This window comes from Hippocampus bargibanti, linkage group LG08 (assembly GCF_051943395.1).
Source record: "Hippocampus bargibanti isolate YZ-2025 linkage group LG08, ASM5194339v1, whole genome shotgun sequence".
NCBI lineage: Eukaryota > Metazoa > Chordata > Actinopteri > Syngnathiformes > Syngnathidae > Hippocampus > Hippocampus bargibanti.
In genome coordinates, this window is record NC_142741.1 from 16,261,353 (window position 1) to 16,284,161 (window position 22,809).

At 41.3% G+C, this 22,809-nt stretch overlaps 1 protein-coding gene across 4 annotated transcripts in view; it reads right to left on the reverse strand.

The window, feature by feature from the left end:
• The window catches only part of usp9 (ubiquitin specific peptidase 9), a 55,565-nt gene that overhangs the window by 31,001 nt on the left and 1,755 nt on the right, over nucleotides 1-22,809 (reverse strand). For all 4 annotated transcript variants that reach the window (XM_089003244.1, XM_089003243.1, XM_089003246.1 and 1 more), the window contains exons 2-11: nucleotides 17,930-18,193; nucleotides 8,165-8,310; nucleotides 7,572-7,651; nucleotides 3,645-3,757; nucleotides 2,009-2,227; nucleotides 1,791-1,906; nucleotides 1,462-1,713; nucleotides 1,246-1,381; nucleotides 1,016-1,168; nucleotides 150-254 (exon numbers count right to left, since the gene is read on the reverse strand). In XM_089003244.1, coding sequence (XP_088859370.1) covers nucleotides 150-254; nucleotides 1,016-1,168; nucleotides 1,246-1,381; nucleotides 1,462-1,713; nucleotides 1,791-1,906; nucleotides 2,009-2,227; nucleotides 3,645-3,757; nucleotides 7,572-7,651; nucleotides 8,165-8,310; nucleotides 17,930-18,025 — 1,416 coding nt within the window. In that variant the 5' untranslated portion in view covers nucleotides 18,026-18,193. The remainder of the gene's footprint in view (nucleotides 1-149; nucleotides 255-1,015; nucleotides 1,169-1,245; nucleotides 1,382-1,461; nucleotides 1,714-1,790; nucleotides 1,907-2,008; nucleotides 2,228-3,644; nucleotides 3,758-7,571; nucleotides 7,652-8,164; nucleotides 8,311-17,929; nucleotides 18,194-22,809) is intronic.

Sequence of the window (22,809 nt, forward strand, 5' to 3'; positions counted from 1 at the left end):
CTGCTAGTGGTACCTTACTGGCATTAAAGTTAAACAGCAGAATGTTTTCACTTTTTTAATGGCAACAATGCAACATTATTTGATTGCAATACATACTACTACACCCAACAATTTCTGAACAGAAAATTATTATTAAGACTCCAACTCACTTTGAAACAGTCAAATAGATGATCAAGCTGCTCAGGTGAGAAATCCCATGCTAGCTTGGCCAGGAGGTCGTGGACATTTTTCACAATCGCCTCATGTTTCCCAGCCTGCTAGCAGAGGGAGATGAAAACAAATACCATTATATATACACATAGTACACAGATTTATCAGTGTATACTTTGGGGGAGTCTGAACGCTATTGTTATTGGTCTCTTTCTGCAAAATACATTTCTATTTCAATCCGGCTTGACATTTTTTTGACTGGTAAGATATACTGTGGTATGACATATGAACCAAAAACTATAATATATCCATTTGAAAACACCCCGAAAAAAAATTGTGTTCAAAATAGCTGGAGAACAGAGAATGTCCATATTCATCATTGTTTAGATTAAATATCCTTTGTCGTTTATGCAAATGATTACATGTTGAAAAAAGATTTGCAAAACATATCCATTGTTGCTTTAGACACCTGTCCAACTTGATTCGAATTTGTACAATTTGGGGAGATTGCAGCGCTTATGTAATGGTATTTATTCATGCAAAAGCCACTACGCTCTACAAAATACAATGACTTAATTGCCTGAAGATAGTTGGGCGTAACTGGACAACTGATGCATGTGTGTATGTGGCATTTTTAAGAATTTTGAGGGGTATATTTATGGATGATCTTTGAAGATAATAGGGACTTCATTGCGAAAAACTTCACATATGACTAATAGAAACATACTGAGACACTGCTATTCAGAACAAAACGTAGGTATGTTAGCAACTAACATTGCATTTTAATTAAAAAAAGGAAGTTCCAGTATATTAAATTAGCAATTTTATCATAAAGATATCATTAGGACAATACTGGGATGCCCACCTGTGCGGCCCAGATGTTGTCAAGATCCTGCATAGTAAGAGCTTTCTCTTTGATTACGAAGCGAAGGATCTTCTCCAATTTCTCAACATACTGAGGCTGGTGTAAGCTGTCCCTTAGGACGATGGACAAGATGTGGTTCTGCTGGATCCACTCCTGAGCCACAAAAATAAATATAGTGAAGTAAAGTCACCAAAATTGAAAATTCAGAAGTACTGAGCAACTGAGCTCACCGCCATGCGCTCTGCAGTCAGCCATTCATCCTCCTCAGGGTTGTGCCGATGAGTGTAGTAGGACACACTTGAGATCACCTTGTTGACTTCATTTAGTGCATTCATTTTGCCATTAAAAGAAGAAATTTGCAATAACCTGGAGAAAGAAAACAGTGTTTATAGCAGATCATTTCAGCATTAATGTATTAATTTTCCATTCGAATACATTATCCTTACCTAAGAATCATTTTTAACCTAAAAATCTCTAAATTCTTCACAGTCTCCTCTTGCCCTGGTACACGTGATCCAAGACTCTTTAGAGACTTGATTATCATGGACAGTGCATCGTTTTTGGCTTCATTCTTGGCCTCTTTCTTAAGCTCATCATCTGTGAGGTTCTCCAGGAATTGGGGGACCATTTCAATGACAGGGAGAAAGTACTTCTTCACGGTGTGCAGGGTGAGGAACTCATAACACTGGCCAAAGGGCCTGCAATGGAAATAAGTGAGAAACATGACTACTCAGGACTGCAAATGAAATTGGGGCAAGCTTGTCAACTCGCTTACTTGATAAGTGCAGCGATGATCTGGACGTTCAGTGCTTCGCCACTCATGAAGCGATCATGCAACATTTGAAACCCGTTTAACGTGCCAAACTTATTTATTAAGTCCACCAACCAGCCCTGCAATTGACAGAAGAGAAATGAGACAACGTAATCAACTTCGAATACAACTAAAAGCAAGACGTTTTGATTCCATAATGAATAGCAAGAGCAGTGATATACCTTAGGCGAGCGTGGGTCTGGTGGTCTGGCAAAGAGGTCATCGTCAGCTAACTGCGCTCCCGTGGGTACTGTTTCAGAGGGCCGTGTGCCATTATAATTGTGGAATTTGCAGAGAGGGTTGGTGGCCATGGCCAGCAGCTCCAGTAGTGGGAACCAGTCCTGAGAAAGCTTGGCCACACAAAGCTCGACCAAGCGGTGCGTGTTATTGATGATACACCGCTGGAAACACAGATTGTAGAAATAGTCAAGGAAAGAAAAGAAAAACTATTCAATTAATAAACAATGCGAATCAAACACAAGTTCCTTCTCGACAGCAACAAGGATTGCAAAAAAACGTCATGTGTCTCTAGTAAGACCCTTTCCCACTATAGGAAAATTACACAGAGACTATGGACTTCAGCGGGTTCACACACCAGATTTGTCAAAGGATGGTAGGGTTTTTAAGATGGCCATGGAACCACCCAGGAAATATTTTACGAAGAAAGAGGTCTGCAATACAAATGAATCACTGTGCTGTCTGTGGCTGTTACCACGACAGTCTGACAAATTTCAATGTTCTAGGCATGCCAAATGAAAACTGGTATAATTGTAATTTCTGTGGGCGGCCTGGGAGTCGAGTGGTTAGCACACCGGCTTAACAGTGCAGAGGTCGCCGGTTCGCGTCCCGCTCTGGCCCCTTTTCTCCGGGTCCTCCGGTTCCCACATTCCAAAAACATGCATGTCAGGATGAAGACTCCAAATTGTCCCTTGATGTGAGTGTGACTGTTGTTTGTCTTTGTGTGCCCTGTGATGGGCTGGCAACCAATTCAGGGTGTCCCGCGCCGAAGACGGTTGGGATCGGCTCCAGCAACCTGAATGAGCGGTACGGATAATGGATGAATGGACATTTTCTCCCTTTGGGATTTTATGCTATCATTGTTTTGGAATGATTTAGTCCTTTGTCCACATGGTAGGGTAGAGCAGCGACAGCCGTGTCTTCAACATGATTTAAAGAAATATTTTTATTTACGTGGGTCAGCCAGGGAATATCAGCGAAAAACTTTCGGGCCCAAGAACTAATGTAAAAATATCAAAATATTCTTGTAATTGTAGTGTTAATTGCCAGATGATGTGCAAAAATGTGTAGACTCCAGTGGCAGGGATTTTGGCGTTTTCACTCAAATTGCAGGACCCACAGTGACTGAAAAGTGTCCTTGAGTGGTTTGAAAGGCGTTTATAAATGAAATGTAATATTATTATTAAGATTGAGTTTTTAGACTCTCTTCATTCATCAGAAAGAGTTAATTTCTAAGTTATATGAGTCTGGAGTTATCTGAGCATGAAAAGATGGCGGCTGTACAATAAGCAAATGCTCCCTCCTTGTGGCAGGAAAAAAACATTGGCAGAGGTCCGAGAAGCAGTATATCGGCATCCCGGCAAGAAAAACCACAACCCGAACAAATTCAGGAATGCCACTCCATGTCAAGCTTTTCAATTCCCGAATGGCAGTGAATGAGTTGATAACCGTAAATTGATGAATACTGCAATGAGAACCTTAAAAGCTAGCTTTTGCAGGTAGTGTAAGATGCTTAGAGACTTATCACGGGACCTACATATCACAATCATTCTTTCAAGAAGTGACATCAAAGATACTCACATGAATCTCAAACTTCCACCCACTGACTGCCTCATCAGTCAGGATCTTTGTAAATGAGATAGTCAGGCCATCTCGGAAAAACCTCTGGCAAGCCTCACACTTCACATCCAGTCCTATAGGAAACAAACATGATTTCTGACACAGCACACATACAGCTGTCAACAAACTTCATGACTTTTTACCCATTTTCAAAGAGCAACAAGGACAGTTCGACATCGTGTCAAAACGTTATGTGCCCTCTTCTCTTTTTACTTGAGTAACACAACATTAATATTTAAACTAATGTTAAGCAGATTCTTTACTTACAGACAGTGTCAGAGTGTCACGGACCCGTGACACTCTGACGAAGGCGGAAGTAGTCGCCGAAACATGTCAGGTATTTGAACACCTACAATACACTGTCTGTAAGTAAGGAATCTGCTTAACATTAGTTATCAAGTAGACAGGATGAATTTAGTACAACGATTAATATTTAAAATCAAATAAATGTAAAACATCAGGATAAGTCAAGTAACCATAAAATATGGATTTTCAATGTTGATTTTGTTTAGTAATGAAAAAAAAGCACTTCAAATGTGCCTATCAGTGTAAAGAGTACAATTGGAAAGAAGCATTTTCTCCAAATGCAAATGACACTTGCACATCTCTGTGGAGATATTTTGGCGAACTCTGTATTTCAAAATTGTGAAATATTTAATTACTGTATATTTTCATATTTTGGGGAGGGGCTGAGTTCATTTCAACTGACCACACAAAGGAAAATAAAACTGCTGTTTTTAAAAAGTGAGTGTGAAATAAGCAATGGGGGTCAATACAGAACAATATAATAATTGCAAATGATCTGAACAAGAGGTCCTGCAACGCAGTGAGGTTCTAATACGGTAAAGAACAGAACCAAAAGGGAGTGGGCTCAAAACAGCACACCTGAAGTTCCACTTGGATCAAAAAGCATGAGACACATGGAGAAACATGTTCTGACTGAACTTTGCATTAGGAGTCCAGCAAAACACAGTGATCGCCCCAATGAAAAAATTGGGAAGCAGCAGTCGTGAAAAGCCACTTGACAAAAATCCGAGATGAATTTGGACTTTCTTGATTTTTTTTTTTAATGGGTGATGTCCATCCTCCATTCAGACTCAGGTCCTTACCAGAGGCCAGGAAGCTTGAGGGCGCTCCGCAGAATCCTTGCTGATACCACCACTGCGCTTTTCGGGACCGAGGTATCCGATGCTGCTCCACCGATCTGTTGCAACCACTCATGTAGTTTGGGGGTCACTGCCCAGAGTGCTCCGACCACCACAGACACGACTGTCACGTTTATCTTCTAGGCTTTCCTTAGCTCCTATCTGAGCCATTACTATTTCTCTCATTCCTCATGTTCCTTCTTTCTGACGTTTCCATCACTTGAGACTGTTAACTCCACTACAACACTTTTGCTCTGCCTTATATATGATCATAATATCTGTTTGGTTCGCATCTTGTCAGTCTGTATCTGCAAGTCTCACAGGCTTTCACTCAGTCATTCTCCACCACCTTTGTAGGTATTTCTTATTTTGACCTTGGGGTCCATACAGATGTTTTGGTAGCTATACCAGCCATCTGGTTGTGACGGTCCATTTAGGTTTTCCCTGACAGCATCTTACACAAAGGAGTTATGTGTTGGACCGTCTCAAGCGCCTCTTTGCACCTTGAACACCTTGAGTATTGTCTGGTGTAGTATATCTGGGCACCTATGGCTCTGGTCCTCAAGATTGCTCCTGAACAGCCAGGATAAGAGCATCTGTGGGGTCCTTCAGGCCAGCCCCCTCTAGCCACTGATACGACTTATTGAGATCAGCCACTTCAGTTATGTTCTGGTGGTACATCCCATGTAGGGGTTTGTTCTACCATGATGGTCCCTCTTCCAGCACCTCAACCTCTGTTGTCTGAGACATGCTCTGAGTACGTCATCAGTTAGGGTCTTCTCCTTGATGTATTCATGGAGCTTAGGTGTTTCATCCTGGAAAGTGGCTCTCAGATTCACTAGCCTTCCTCACATCTTGCATACAGTCTCAGGGTGTTGGATTTGGTATGGAACCCTCCATGCATGGTTAGGAACTTTTGGATCTTAACATCTGTGGGAATCTCTTCCTTTGGCTTTTTACTGTATTATTCATATAGGTTATCTGATCACTAGCAGGGCATAGGTTTTTATTGTCTCTGTCCTTTACTTTCCATTGAGCTTTATTCTTGGGATTTGCCTCACCCGCTGGAGGTATTTGGCCGGAGCCCCTTTCCTTGTTGCCAATTTGAGTCTACCATTAGCTTGTGGCTTTCCTCAATGTCGCTATCTCGCTCGTAATCTCGCTATTGTTTCTTCAGGGAGTTAGACTCTAACGTCAACTACTTTGCCGCTCAGTCATCATCCAACCACATTTCTCAATCCCGAATGACACCCCAATGTTATGGATCAGGGAGTCTCTGTCCCTTTTGCTCTTAGAATACAGCTTTATGTCATCCATGCACATCAGTTGGCAGGGTGCATGGCCTTAGTATATGCCACATTTGATGGACAATTACGCAAGTGGGTTGCCATTGGCTTCAAGTGTGGTTTTCGACATCTTCGTCAAATTCGCAACAAAGGCTTTCTAGCTCCTGTTCACTTACAAGTCTAAGCATTCAGTGATCCATGGAATTCGTGCCTGGATTGCAATCAATCCAGGCTATGCATTGGTTGGTATGTCGGGACCTGCAGTCTTGTGTGACTGTTCTCTCTTCCAGTAATAATAATAATAATAATAATAATAATACATTTCATTTATAAAAGTGCCTTTAAAAACTCTCAAGGACACTTTACAGTCACAGCATATTTTTTCTGCGGCTGAACAGCGGCAGCCACACGCGCCAGCGTTCACTCAACCCGGAAGTAACAAAGTAAGAAAAAAAAAATCGGTTTCTAGGTTGCCCAGCCTTCATTCTTGCCATGATCTTATCTTTCAGGTCAGTTGTAGCCTCGCTCAGCATTTCATTCATTGGGGCTGGCCTCCCAAGCTCATCATTTGCATTAATTGGGGCTTGCCTCCCAATCTTTGGTCTAACCTCCTCCTCGGATCTGGCAGCCCGGGGTCCTTCACCATGGACTCTGTGTTGGACCTCATCATTGTCAAGTGGTGATAGCAAATGCCGTTTGTGGCTGTTGAAACACTGCTAATAGTTGTTTGGTGGTCAACCATGACTGTGGGTTTTAAAGTCACAATTTATCCCGCCTTCTCTGCATGTCACTCCTCAGGTGATCAGCCCATCAACCAGCTCAGAAGCAGCAGTAGAATGGTCCTGTTTATTTGAATCTGGTGTGTTTCTCCTGGGAGAGCTGGGATACAGACAGGACAGAGGCCCTTGAGGACCGATGTTGGAGACCCCAGTTTTAGAGTGACTCAGTCAAGATCTGGAGAAGTCCAGAATTCCACTGAAATGCACTGCAGGCAGAATTTTAGAAGGGTAGTTCTTGCAAAAAAAATCTAATAAAATAATTCTCAATGGAAGAGTGGTCCAAAAAATATTTCCGAAAAGATGTGAAAGACTAATTGCCAATTGTCTAAATTGCACATGAAGAGTTGCTGCTGCTGCTGAGGGTGGCCCAACCAATTATTATTGGCTGAGGTCAGTAGCTATTCCACGATTGGCCAGGTATCTTTCACAGTTTTCCCCCAACAATTAAATCATCAACATAAAAATGCATTTTATGTTTACTTGGGTTAACTTTGTCTGATATTTGCATCTGTTTGATGACAAAACGGGCAAAGTATGGAATAATAAATTAATCTAGAAAAAGGGCAAATGTTTTTTATTCACTGTAATTCTTTGCACTGGTTGTGGAATTATATTGACAATGTAATTGTTAGTACATGTCAGCAGACTTCAAACATCTTTTGTGGTACACATTCCTACCTTTTTTACTAAGGTCAATAGCAGCCTCCAAAAGGACTTCCAACTCTCCTTTTGGCAAAACTGGAACTACCCAACGAGGCCTGGGAGGAAAGACCACAGCAATCATCAAAAAATTCCAAAATATGCATCGAGAACCGCACAATGAATGGATCAACATTTAATTTGTGTGATGGTTAGAGCTCTAGCTTACAATCCTGTGATAAAAAAAAAATTCACCCAGGTTTATCTACCAAATTCAACAGTTAACACCTGAAGCTGTTTTATTTTGCACTTCAATTTCAATTTATTTTTTATAAAGAAAAAAAAATCAGAATGGGTCACTATTTATTACAAATTAATTCTAAATTCTAAATATCTTTAGTGTTTTATTTCTGACTTCAATTGTCCACTGAAAAGCAACTGTTCTTTCTTTCACCAGAAATAAACAAAAAACTTTTGATTAACTGAAATAACATGTTCATTTAATCTTGCTGTTTTTTATAGAAACTATCAGTGTCAGTCAGTACTCCTGAGTAGAGCACTCATGTGCTGATCTAGGAACCGGTAGCAGTTTGAAGAAAAAAAAGTGGTATTGAACAACCCTAATGAGGTACCTGTTGATCATGTCATCTAGCTTGGCTAGGTCAGTGTGGGGGAAAGCGGGCTCCTCCTCCTCTAGCTGGGGCGGTCCATCCCCTTGACCGTGCTCACCCGGTGGGCTCACTGGAGAGTTCTCATTAGATGAGTTCGGAGATGAAGTCTAAAATATAAGAAACATAAAATCTGGGAAAAAAATTTGTCATATACCCAGAACCCCAGCAACAGAGGGCAATGATTGTGAACTGTAGCCACCTTCATTTGCCAATCGTAGCAAGGTTGCGATCCATGTTTTATTGAAATTAAAAAATAAAGATTGTGTTTTTTTTAAACCTACCGCTGGATGAAGGAAATTAAACAATTACTTGGTAGAAATAACTGACCTACCTACCCATAAAAGGCCCACAAACGATTGTGGGTCCTGACACACCAGACTTGGCCTAAATACGAGCATCTAGTTACAAAAACTCAAGGAAATTGCATGAGTACTAATTTCCACACCAATAAGTATTGATTGTATGCCATCAGATATTGATACTGTCTCTGGCCAATGCAAGTGCAGTTGCAGAACCAGAATTTGTGCCATCCATTCATAATCGTGCCAATTGCGAATTGAAACAGAGATTGGCAGGGGATTTCTGCTCATCGTTTGTCAAAATTGTCATGGGGTGACCTAGCATCCATGCTCAGTTAAGTCAGAAATAAGGGAGATTCTTATTCACTGTTTGAATCTAGGATGCAAGGCAGAAAAAGATGTGAATGTGGCAGAATTAAAAGGCAACAGGCTTGGACTTCACATAAAATGGTCTGAAGAAAGATGTTTGACAATTAAGTTGGACTTCTCTTTAAAAGGTGACAGGCATTTTTGAGACAAATATATATTTCGACGCATACTTTTTTTATTCAATCGGATACTTTATTTTAATTTCTGAAGCCACACAGAGCCATACAATAAGGATGAAAGAGCCACATACGGCTCCGGAGCTGCAGGTTGCTGAACCCTGGCATAGACATAAGATATCTATTTTATTTGATGCTGCAGACAGGTGTCAAACACGCCAGACAAAGTGAACACGATGGGTGGATGAATGTGAAAGTGAGAAATATGAAATGTGGGGGTGTGTGGGGAAGGCTCCTCCTGCTTGCTGCTTGGCTGACCTACATATACAGCTTGCTTCTCACGTATCACCACAGCTCATCAACACATACTTGCTGTGTGTGTGCCCGTGTGCACACACTCACGCATGCACGCACACTCACCTCTTGTCTATCGCTCAGGATGGCTCTGTTCATTGATGCCTCGCCTTCACCCACCCCTCTTTCCGTTTTCACACACCCCTCTCTTTTCATCCCCTTGTGCATCTGTGAGTATTCGTGCATGTGTGCACGTGTTCGTGTGTGTCTGGTAATACCCAACATTAAAAATCTGTTAAAGACTTAAGATGTAGTGTCTGTAATTGGGGAAGAAGATAAGATTAAATAAGAAAACCTTCATTTCTCTCAAAATGGAGAAATTCTCAATTCACAGAAGCAAAAGAATACAACATAGGATCTGCAGTCAAGGAAGCCACTCGCGCTGCGCCATCTTGAAGTCAAAATAACAACAAGGGCACTTGAAACGTTCCTAAATTGTTGATAAAAAATCAATAGTATTGTTACTAAATTAACCACAACCACAAGGCCCCAGTACTAGGTCTTTTGAGTCACAGAATGCTTCCTTCCGTGGCCTTTTAAATTGACTGACCTGTCCTTGTAAGAGCAAAATTGTCATCGGTAGAACTATTTATATATATCTCCCCAAAATACATCATACTTTCACAAGGTAAAGGGCTTGATACAGCTTTGGGCTAATCTACACTATGCATCTGTATGATCAATTTAAGGCTTCATGAATCAATAACATATTTTCTGTCAAGAAGGTCACAAGGAAAAGAACAGTGATTCCAAATGCATGAAATGTGAACCGAGAATGTACAATTCAAAAATCAAGCCAAATCTTGCCTTTCAGATAAAGCAACAAAACAAAGGAACCAAGGGTTAGACTCCATTCCCACACCCCATCTAAATGTGTTACAAAACCAAACAATATTTGTGATATCACATATGGAGTCCAGAAAACTTGAGATTTCATATCAGTGAACATCTTCATCATTAACCCACAGATGTTTGACTACCCTATAAAATTGGATTGGATTGGATTGATTGGATTTGCCTTTATTAGTCTCGCAGTGGAGAAATTTACATTTCACAGCAGCAAAGTCATGAAAGAAATGAAAGTAGAAAAAGCAAAACACAGGAGCTGCTGGAAAGGCAGCCACTCTCGCGGCGCCATCTTGAAGTCAAAAGAACAAAAAAAACTAAATAACAAATAACATGACAACACAAAGCCACAGAGAGTCATTCATTCTTAAGCACTTTCTGTACCCTCTTTGTTACATAAAACCCTCTTTGTTACATAAAGCAGTTCCAAATGAAAGAGGAGAGGATCAAAGCGTCTCTTCACCAGTGGATCAGGGACATCATGGGGGCCACATGTTGAAAATATTACTCCGAAAGTATACAAGGAACAAAAGTATTTGAACACCTTGCTATTTTACTATTTCGCCCACTTAGAAATCATGGAGGGGTCTGAAATTTTGATTGTAGGTGAATGTCCACTGTGAGAGATAAACTAAAAAGAAAAATCCAGAAAACACGATGCATGATTTTTTAAACAATTCATTTGTGTGAGAAAATCAATGTTAATTTGTGGTACAGAGCATTTGTAAACGTTTCCTGTAGTTTTTCACGGGTTTGCATACACTGCAGGAGGGATCTTGTCCCACTCATCCACACAGATCGTTTCCAGAAACAATCGTCACCTGCACCATTGAACATCCAGGGTTCGGACATTGAGAGGGTGACCTCCTACAAGTACCTGGGTGTTACTCTCAACAATAAACTGGACTGGACAACAAACACGGATGCCCTAATCAAAAAGGGACAGAGTCGCCTCTTCCTCCTCAGGAAACTGAGGTCTTTTGGAGTTCAGGGGTCACTCCTAAAGACTTTCTATGACTCTGTGGTGGCATCAGCCATCCACTATGGCATTGTCTGCTGGTCAGGCAGCATCACCACCCGGGACAGAAAAAGACTGGGGCGCTTTGTCAAGCGGGCCAGTTCTGTCGTGGGCTGCTCGCTGGACTCTCTAGAGGAGGTGGGCAACAGACGGACGCTAGCTAAACTAAAAGCTATGACGGACAGCCCCTCCCACCCCCTCCTGACAGCTCTGGGTAGCTCCTTTAGCCAGAGACTATTACACCCGCGCTGCAAGAAGGAGAGGTACCGCCGCTCATTCCTACCGACTGCTGTCAGGCTTCACAATTCCCAATGATCACATGTGAAAAAAACAAAAAAAAACTGGACACTTGTAAATATGGGTTGTTGCAATATATCTAAATGCATCTCTTGATTCTGCACTATGTACAGTCTTGTTTATAGAACGGTTTTTGCACATCTACATTTGCACAGTATACAGTTGACATTTTTATTTTGTTATGCTTAGAATATCTTGTTTTCTATCCTTTCACTCCCACCCCAACCCCATCCCTCTTCAATTGCTGCTGTGGACTGCAAATTTCCCCATTGCGGGACGAATAAAGGTATTCTGATTCTGATTCTGATTTGTCAGGTTTCTGGGCTCTCGCTGAGAAACACTTAGTTTGAGCTCCCTGCAAAGATTTTCGATTGGGTTCATGTCTGGAGACTGGCTGGGCCATGCTAGAGCCTTGATATGTTTCTTACGAAGCCACTCCTTGGTTTTCCTGGCTGTCTGCTTTGGGTCGTTGTCGTGTTGGAAGACCCAGCCACGACCCATCTTGAATGCGCTGACTGAGAGAAGGTTGTTCCCCAAAATCTCACAATATATGGCCCCAGTCATGCTCTTTAATGCAGTGGGCACGTCCTGTCCCATGTGCAGAAAAAAATTCCCCAAAGAATGATGCGACCACCCCCATGCTTCACAGTTGGGATGGGGTTCTTTGGATTGTACTCTTTATTCTTCTTCCTCCAAACATGCTTAGTGGAATTATGACCAAAAAGCTCTAATTTGGTCCCATCTGACCACAAAACTTTCTCCCATGACTCCTTTGTATGATCCAAATGGTCATATGCAAACTTAAGACGGACGGGCCTTGACATGTGCTGGTTTAAGCGGGGGAACCTTTTGTGCCATGCATGATTTCAAATCATGACGTCTTAGTGTATTACCAACAGTAACCTTGGAAACGGTGGTCCTAGCTCAGACATGGGCAAACTACGGCCTGCGGGCCACATACGGCCCGTTAGGCTTTTTAATCCGGCCCGCCGAATTTGCCCAAATTATAGTAAAAACAGTGTCTGAAATTCATGACAAAAAGTTAGCGGACAACAGGGCAGATAACTGAAAAGTTGCCTGCCCCATTTTTCACAACTTGAAGCACAATGAGACAACTAATCACATTAAAAAACATTGGCACAAAGTATAAAGTTTTTTTTAAATCAAGAATGTACCTACTACAAATGCTACCTTGCTTAATTTACGGTAAATGTGCATGGCTGTAGATTTTGCTGCAGTAGTGGATTGTCATTGTGGTGCACAATGCAACGTTTGCATTGCTTCCTATGAGCCACTAAGCCCCTTTCATAAGTCTCACGTACACTTTACAGTCACGGTTTAATGTAAATTTACATTTTGTAGCGTCACATATGTTGTTAGCTTCTTTTGAATCTTTTTTCTGGGCTGAGGTTCTGTGCATCTATTTTGGAAAATGACATGCAATTGCACGACTTTATAACGCTTGCGAAAGTCCGGAAGAAAGAAGCAGGCTTCTGATTGGCTGCCATGCATGCAAATTTCAACTGCAGGTAGCCTATGTCTGTGTGCTCGGCGACGGTACACGTGTATTGTTTGCGCGTGAAGGCGAGGGCGTCAGTGAAGAGTTTGTTGAGCGCGCGGTCAGGACAAACCATCTATGATTTGGCGGAATTTAACACAAGTAGGTATGATTGAGCTTGAATATTTCGTTGTGTAATAATATGTTTTGAATGTTGAAAGTGATTCCATTTTTCAATAAATGTTGATTTCTTTAACTTTGCCCCTTCAATGAAAAAAACAGACACAATCTTGATAAATCACAGTCTTCTTCTTTTCCTTTCGGCTTTTCCCTTCAAGGGGTTGCCACAGCAAATCAGTGTCCTCCATCTTTAGAGGTTGCATATGTTATTTTAATCTATTTCCATTTCTTCCTCCAAGTATCTGCGAAATAGTATGTAAACACCATATTCCTTGAGACAAATTTATTAACTGATCAGGGATATTTTTCACATTTGAAAAAAATGAGTTGTAGTGTTCTTACTGTGCTATGAGGTTTGTACACACTACATTTAAAGGACAACCGGCACCATTTTTTTGGTTTCCTACTGACATCAGAAAAACGTTTTATAGCATCTAAAATACCCAAATCAGGCAGGCTGATATTTTTAGTTAAATGAAAAACACCAATAAAAATGACTTCAAAATGAATCCAGAAATGGCCAGTTTCAGAAGGTCCCATTCCCTTGTTCGTGACGTCACGCCAAGACGTCTTGCCTTGTTCGAGAATTAAAACAATGGCTTCAGATTCGGAGAAGATGCTTTCTCTTGACTCATCCAGTTATGAATATGATTCAAATAGTTCTGAAGAGGAAAGCATAAATGTTTGCAATTGATTCAAGGAGTCCTCCCATATCAATTCGAGCCGTCAATGACAGCAATGTAGCACCCAGAAAATGCAGAAGATTGCGCCCAAGCTCCGTTGGAAATGGGCTGATTTGTCAGCTGGGAATTTGTGTCAGCGAATATCAAATACAGTGAGACCTCAACTTACAAACTTTTTGTATTACAAACGTCAAATTTATGAAAATTAAACCTTATAATAAACACTATTTTCATAATACACACCCACCACGGCTGGCGGAGTGATCTTCGGCGGAAGCACACGACCGAACGGCACCACAGGTTAAGTTACCAACAGTCCTTATGGAAGGTGACTCTCCTTCCATAAGCCATCAACGACCATCAAAAAGGTCAATAAAACTTTACTTTACAGCACAGTTTATTTCTTTAATTACATTCGTCATGTAATGCGCCTCTCTTTCCAAACGACAATTCCCTTTGACCTTCGACCTCCAACGCCATTCCATCAAGCCATAAATGACCATCACAAATGTAAATAAAGTGACTTTATGATACAATTCAGTGTATTTCTTTCATTACAATACAACAGTACATTTATTATACATAGAATAAGGTATGTCGTGTGTAGTTTTAAGGCTTAGTTAGTTGAAAAGTATATTTTATGGAAACCCGGGAACGGATTATTCCCATTTTAATGGTTTCCTATGGGAATTTTTTTTTTTAGATACACACTTTTCGCCTTACACACTCTGTCTGGGAACCAATTAAGTTCGTAAATTGAGGTCTCACTGTAGTTGTCTTGGTGCAACACACAACGATTCACCATCGCGTTATTCATGTGTTTTCCTTCTAATTTCGCCATCAACACGGATCAACACGAAGTTTTCAGACCAAACAAAGTACCCAAAATGCATTGTGTGTCGCTTTCTCGGTCAGGGGCGGTCCAAACGTGACGTCACATGGGGATCGTCATCAACTCGAAAATAAGACAGCATGAATATTCAGCGCAAGTCTAAAAATGGAAACTATAGCTATATGCTGTGGAATCTTTGTAAAATACGCTCAGTCGAAGTCATTCGAAGTGATTTTATAAATTATGGACATAACTTGTCCGGTGGCGTCGGTTGTCCTTTAATGCTTTAGGTTTAGTATTTCCGGCCCAAACACTCCCTCCAAATGCTCCTGGCCTGGCCCCTCTGTCAAATTTTAGAACCCAATGCGGCCCGCGAGTCAAAAAGTTTGCCCACCCCTGTCCTAGCTCTTTTCAGCTCATTGACCAACTCCTGTTGTGTAGTTCCGGGCCGCACTCCGATTGAGCTTGACCGTCATGTTTATCTTCTGCCATTTTCTAATGATTGCTCCAGAGTGGACATTTTTTCACCAGGCTGCATGGCAATTGCTCTGTAGCCCTTTCCAGCCTTTGTGGAGGTGTACAATTTGGTCTCTAATGTCTTTGGACAGGTCTTTGGTCTTCGCCATGTTACAAGTAAGTCATTCTGGTTGTATGGAGTGGACAGATGTCTTTAAGCAGCTAACGACCTCAAACGGGTGCATCTGATTCAAGATTATACATGGAGTGCAGGTGGACTTCTCATGGGAGTACTAACGGGTCTTTCAGGGTCAGAATTCTAGATGATACACAGGTGTTAAAATACTTATTTGCAGCTGTATCACACAAATACATTGTTAAACAAAATCATGCATTGTGATTTCTGTATGGTTCTTTTTAGTTAATCTCTCTCACAGTGCACATGCACCTATGATGAAAATTTCAGACACCCTCCATGATTTCTAAGTGGGAGAAATAGCAAAATAGCAGGGTGTTCAAATACAGTAAAGTCTCGTTATATCGATATTCTCGGGATCGTTGTACTAAGTTCATACTGTTTACTTGATATCTAATATTAAGCCGACGAAGGCGGAAGTAGTCGCCGAAACATGTCAGCTATTTGAACACCTACACTGTCTGTAAGTAAAGAATCTGCTTAATATTAGATATTCTCGGGAGTCTGAAAAAATATCGATATAACCAGACTATCGATATATCCGATCCCGCGGCATGTAAATTTTCTCCTTGCGTTCATAGAAATAGTATCGTAATAAGCAGTACTATCGATATAACCGATATCGATATAACGAGACTTTACTGTACTTATTTTTTTCACTGTATGTCAGGACTCATCATAGAATGTGTATTGGTTTTGAGTTTTATAAAGTTATGTTATTACAGTCAGGTTATTTGTGAACCATTGGTAGTGTAGTTAGTCTTTGAAATGTCAGCTATGTCGTGGATTTTTAAACCATGTCTGTTTCATGGCTTAGTACAGCAACTCCGACTGTAGAGTTTCAGTACGTCAGTGTAGTACCCCAACATGCCATAGCGAATGTTCCCCTCATTTGCAGTGATAGTCCCTGAGCCAAACAGCAGATAATATATGAATGTTAGTAAAATTCTGGCTTGAGCCAAAACTAATTCTTTTGTTGTATTTGATGTGACAAGTAGTTCATTTGTGTAAGGCCATCTATTGCATTTGGCATTATAGTTTTACATTAAGTAACTCAATGTTTAGATTAAAACTTAAAAGTAAGACACTTTTATTATCGAGTTTCTTAAACATTTGGGTGTTTATATATACGTGTTGAAATTATTTTGTTTTCAAGACTCAGTATGACAGTAATACCTTGAACGATACATAGCCTCTTATTTGAGCATGAGCAACTCTGCGAGCGAGTGTTTCCTCAAAGTTATATTAGATAAAAGTCTGAGTGTACAAGGTTTTTCCTGCATTCAAAATTCTGTGGCAGCTATCAACAAATAATTTTGTGCCACCCACAGCCAGACCGATTGATACTGCTCAACACAGCATAAAGCTCCAGCTGTGCTGATTGAGGGATTGATGTACCACTGCGGCAGTTGTGTATTTTAACTGAAGTTGCAGCGTTACGGCACTATGGAGGTGCTATATCAACACCTGGGCACAGGAAAGACGTGAAGCCATTATCAAAGAAACCGTTCAAATTATGTTTTTTCCCCGGTAGTCAGTGCTATTGGTGTCCTGATTTTATCAAGTGCTTTCCAGAAGCATCCAAACATCTTGTGTTTATTAAAATAAAAGTTTCCTTCGCGTGAGGACAAGACAGCAAGGCGACATGAATCTGTGTCAATTAACAGGAAGTTAATGCGAACATCATTGAAACTTTTTTTAATTTGTCTTTCCATATCACCTTCAAAACAACATGAGCCAGGGACTTTGATAAACAGTGGCTAAATGAATTAACCTGGCTTGGGCATACTGAGGAAGGCATGCACTGTTATTTATTCCAAAAGCACTGCACCCAAACACAGCAGGCAATTGCTGCCTGACCTACGAGAGAGCCATCAACCAACTGAAGCAGCCAAAGGGAAGTATTATGAAACATGGTGCTACCTACAAAACACACAAATAACAAAGCTATAAAAAAAATACATAGTTTGGATAGATTAAGATAGTTTTCCCTGTGTTTTTTTACAGAGGACAGGACACCCTGCTTATTGGAGCACATATGTACATGGACCAGGGCACAAAACAAAAGTGATCCCACCACACAAGCTATGAGTCCATCATTGTCCAATGCAAGTTTTAATACACAAATAATTTAACATAAGTCATATTCTTATTGGAAGTCTTAATTCAAACTCTTCCTGTAAAAGTGAGCGAGTTGAATTTACAGAATACATGCACATAATGGAGCATGGTGAGGAGGGAACCACCGCTGGCTTAATTTGAGCCAGGAAAAAACATGGTGCATTAGTACCAATACATTGTTTGACTAAGGAATTATTTAAGTGTACTTAAATAAATTGAGGTGCATTTTAAAAGGTGCCTAGAGGTGTATCAAGTGTAAAATACATCTATGGTGGGGTAAAATTATCAGGGATTTTTTTTAATGACATGTCAATCTGGAATGTATCATTGTGATCAGAAGGTTCAGTGTACAGTGGTTTACGCTTTGAATGCACTAATGTACTAAAGATATGACAGAGGTTTTATGATGACAAAACTTTGAGCCTGAATTAATGCATTTACTATTTATTTAAAATGCTGACCTGGTTTTGTGGCAACGGAGGTTGGCTCTGAGCATCAGGTGCCTGGCCCTGGCTGTCATTGCCCCCCACCGGAGAGCCACGCGTGGTGGCCGTCATGCTCGCCACAGGGCAGATCTTGGCAATCTTGGCCTCTTTAAGCAGCGCTGACCAGGAGGGAAATCAGAGCCACCTCAGCTGTGGAGCGGAGGGAAGAGAGGCAGAATACGCAAGAGAGGGACACAAGCACCTGAAGATCTGGATGTGCCGCTGAGACCATTGCATTACCTGCAGTGATGAAGGAGAAAGAGGTATGGGTTAAAGGTCGGAATTAATCCACAGGCTAGGGCAAGTCACTTAGAATACACGTGCAAAGCAGTTTGAGTGTGTTATGGGGATAAAAAAATGATTTTAGGACCACCAAGCGCTCTCGTTTCATTAAATCTCAAGATGCGCCATCAAAACTTATTACAATAATTGTCTGAAAAGGAAAAGGGAATTGTTCTTTACCGTTTTAAATTTAGACACCAAATTACTCCTTATCGGACAAATTAATATAAGAAACTCTTCACTATAAATATTATGATGCTATAAAAGGGCCAAAGCCTGTTTCAAACTGACACATCGTGTCCTTTTGCCTTAAAATTGAGTGCCCGAGTTGATCAAATAAGTTTAAAGGTTTATTGTAAAGAACTGATGAATTCTCACACTTTTTGTAATGTTGGTACAAACACAACACAGGGTCTTTACAGATGAAGATTCTCAAATTTGCAGGGTTATCAGAGCCATTACAGAGGATGGTCTTGTGGGTAAAGGTAGAAGGGGTATTTGGTTTAAAGGACAACCGACATCAGTTTTTTGTTTCCTAACTGACATCAGAAAAACGTTTTATAGCATCTAAAATACCCAAAACACGCAGTATATTTTTATTCAAATGCAAAACACCAATAAAAATGACTTAAAATGTCCAAAATCTGCAAAAAATTGAGCTGCAAATTGGGTATTTTCAGAAAGTCCAGCCCCCAGTTCGTGACGTGACGCGAAGACGTCTTACATTGCTGGAGAATCAAAACAATGGCTTCAGATTCAGAGAATATGCTTTCTTGTTACACATCCAGTTATGAATATTGACTGCAAAGTAGTGGTTGGTGAGAGTGTAGCCAGACGGCATAGGTTGGTGGTGTGTAGGATGACGCTGGCAGTGAGGAAGATGAAGAAACCAAAGGCTGAAGTGAGGACAAAATGGTGGAAGTTGAAAAAGGAAGAGTGTTGCATGACATTTAGGAAGGAGGTAAGACAAGCACTGGGTGGGCAAGAGGTCCTTCCAGATGACTGGCAAACTACAGCGAACATAATCAGAGACACAGGTCGGAAAGTACTTGGTGTATCGAGTGGAAGAAAAGTAGATAAGGAGACTTGGTGGTGGAATGGGGAGGTGCAGCAGTGTATACAGAGAAAGAGGTTAGTAAAGTAGAAGTGGGACACTGAGAGGATCGACGAGAGTAGATAGCAGTACAAGGAGATGCAGCACACGGTTAAAGTAAAGGTGGCAAAGGCCAAACAAGAGGCTTATGACTTGTATGCTAGGCTGGACAGCAAGGAAGGCGAGACTGATCTTTACAGGCTGGCGAGACAGAGAGACAAAGATGGTAAGGACCTGCAGCAGGTTCGGGTGATTAAGGATAGAGATGGCAATGTATTAACAGGTGCCAGTAGTGTGATGGCAAGATGGAAAGAGTACTTTGAAGAATTGATGAATGAGGAAAATGAGAAGGAACAAAGAGTAGAAGACGTGAGTGTTGTGGACCCAGACGTAGCAAACATTAGCGAGGATGAAGTGAGGAGGGCGCTGAAGAGGATGAAGGGGGGGAAGGCACTCGGGCCTGATGATTTACCAATTGAGGTATAGAAGTGTCTTGGAGAGGTGGCGGTGGTGTTCCTGACTGGGTTATTCAACAAGATCTTAGATGGTGAACAGATGCCTGAAGAATGGAGACGAAGTGTACTCGTGCCAATTTTTAAGAACATAGGAGATGTGCAGAGTTGTACTAACGACAGAGGAATAAAGTTGATGAGCCATACAATGAAACTCTGGGAAAGAGTAGTTGAAGCTAGACTAAGAGCAGAAGTGAACATTTCTGAGCGGCAGTATGGCTTCATGCCAAAAAATGACTACGACAGGGTTCCCAGAGAAGAGCTGTGGTATTGCATGAGGAAGTCTGGAGTGACAGAAAAGTATGTCAGAGCGGTGCAAGACATGTATCATGACTGTAAGACAGTTGTGAGGTGTGCTGTCGGTGTGACAGAGGAATTCAAGGTGAAGGTGGGACTCCACCAGGGGTCAGCTCTGAGCCCCTTCTTATTTGCTATGGTGATGGACAGGCTGACAGACGATGTTAGACAAGAATCTCCTTGGACCATGATGTTTGCAGATGACATTGTGATCTGTAGCGAGAACAGGGAACAGGTGGCGGAGAAACTAGAGATGTGGAGATATGCCCTGGAAAGGAGAGGAATGAAGATCAGTCGCAGCAAGACGGAATATTTGTGTGTGAATGAGAGGGATCCAAGTGCAAGAGTGATGCTACAGGGGGAAGAGATAAAGAAGGTGGAGGATTTTAAGTACTTGGGGTCAACTGTCCAGAGCAATGGAGGGTGTGGAAAAGAGGTGAAGAAGCGTGTCTAGGCAGGCTAGAGCGGCTGGAGAAAAATGTCAGGTGTGATGTGTGATAGAAGGGTTTCAGCTAGGATGAAAGGAAAAGTGTATAAAACGGTGGTGAGACCAGCCATGATGTTTGGACTGGAGACAGTGCCACTGAAGAAAAGGAAGCAGAGCTGGAGGTAGTAGAGCTGAAGATGTTGAAGTTTTCTTTGGGAGTGACCAGATTGGATAGGATCAGGAATGAGTAGATTAGAGGGACAACTCATATTAGAGGCTTTGGAGAGAAAGTCAGAGAGGCCAGACTGAGACGGTTTGGACATGTCCAGAGGAGAGAGAGTGACTATATCGGGAGAAGGATGCTGAGCCTTGAACTGCCAGGCAGGAGACCGAGAGGAAGAGCGAAGATGAGGTTTATGGATGTTGTCAAAGAGGACATGAAGGCAGCTTAATTCCTGTGAGGAATTAATCAGCCTGTTTCCACAGGCTCATAAATTCCTTCCATGCAGCTTGGTCGCCCTCTTCTGGCGGTTTTTTGGTCCCATACGAGGTTTTCAGACCAAACAAATACAGCAAAATACATTTACGTGATGGAAGGACTGCTACAATGTGTCCTTTTTTCGGTCAGAGGCGTTCCTTTAGTGACATCACGTACGGACTTGTCACCAACTCAAAAACAAGACTTCCTGAATATTCAGTACGAGTCTTAAAACGTAAAATATAGCTGTATGCAGTGGAATCTTTGTAAAATACGCTCAGTAGAAGTCATTTGAAGCCATTTTACAAATTATGGACACAACTTCTCTGGAGACGTCGGTTGTCCTTTAAGTTAGATATTTAATCTTCATTAGGTTCTGTGTAAAAAGCAAAAGAGGTTACAGTTTTACTGAAAACATTTTGTGGGATTGTCAAACGTTGAGTTCAACATACCATACCATGAACATTTCAGTCCATAATGGGCAAACAAAGGATCTAATCCCACATATCTGTCCACGGCAAAATTGAAACACACATGTCACAAAGGAGATATTAATGATGATTTTTGGACTTTTGTTTAAACCATCAAAGCACAAAATGTCATTAAATGTCAAACAGGCAATATCATTTCTCTGAATTTGGTCTATATGAAGAATCCAATAATTGTGAAACGGGAATAAAACATTTAAGGAACTTCATATTTATATGAGAGCGAGCATACATGGTGTCGTTATGCATGTTTTAAGCCTGGCTCAGTCAATCATTGCTCCCCATCCCAGTTTTTCTTTAAACCAGTTTCACATTTCTCCTATAGTGAAGGAGGAGTTAGTGGTTCCTCCCAATCAAATTAATTTTTGCTTTTAGAGAAATTTGATCAGCTGTGAAAGTGACCTTGTACATGACTACCTTTTACAGGTATGACAACCCATCACTCTCCATCCATTTTCTGATCCATTTAATCCTCACAAGGGCCACATACGTGCTGGGGCCTATCTCTGCCGTTTATGGGCAGTAGGTGGCGGACACCTGAACTGCTTGCTAGCCAATCATAGGGCACACAGACAAACAACCAACATTGACGCTCACACCCACGCTTGAGGACAATTTATATGTTTTAGAATGTGGGAGGAAACCAGAGTACCCGAAGAAAAGTCATGCAGATCCGGGACAACATACAAACTCCACACAGGGAGGCTTGAACTGGGATTGGTATGTGTCAACATTTTTTTACATCTAGACTAAATCAACCATAGAGCGTAGTAACCAACTTGTGAAAAACACATTTCCATTTTACAAAAAAATTATTAATGGGAAATGACAAAAAAAATATTGACAATTGTGTTTTCCAAAAGACGGCAGTGCTATATTAAAAACAGTATGTCTAGTCCTGTTTTGCTGCCGGTTCAATTAGGTTCTGTGTACCATAATGGTGCACACTAGGTGTTGAAAAACAACATTCTCACTTAACCTAGAATCCACCAGAATGAACTAAAAGCAGTTGGAGGGCATTAGAAAGAAAAAAAGACGGATGTGTCATTTTAAACTGATAGGGTTGACACCAAAGTGTACATCTTATTTCGGACATTGGTAGTGGTTATACCCATCGTTTTGCTTGGTTATACCCTGGCCTCACCAACTACAGGCCACACAAGAACCGATGCAAAGGAAAACATGGTTGATGTATCCACCCCCCACCCCCTTCTAACCATCCACGGTGTTGCTAAACCACCTGCCATGACAATTAGCACACTCAGAGGCCTTTCTGGAA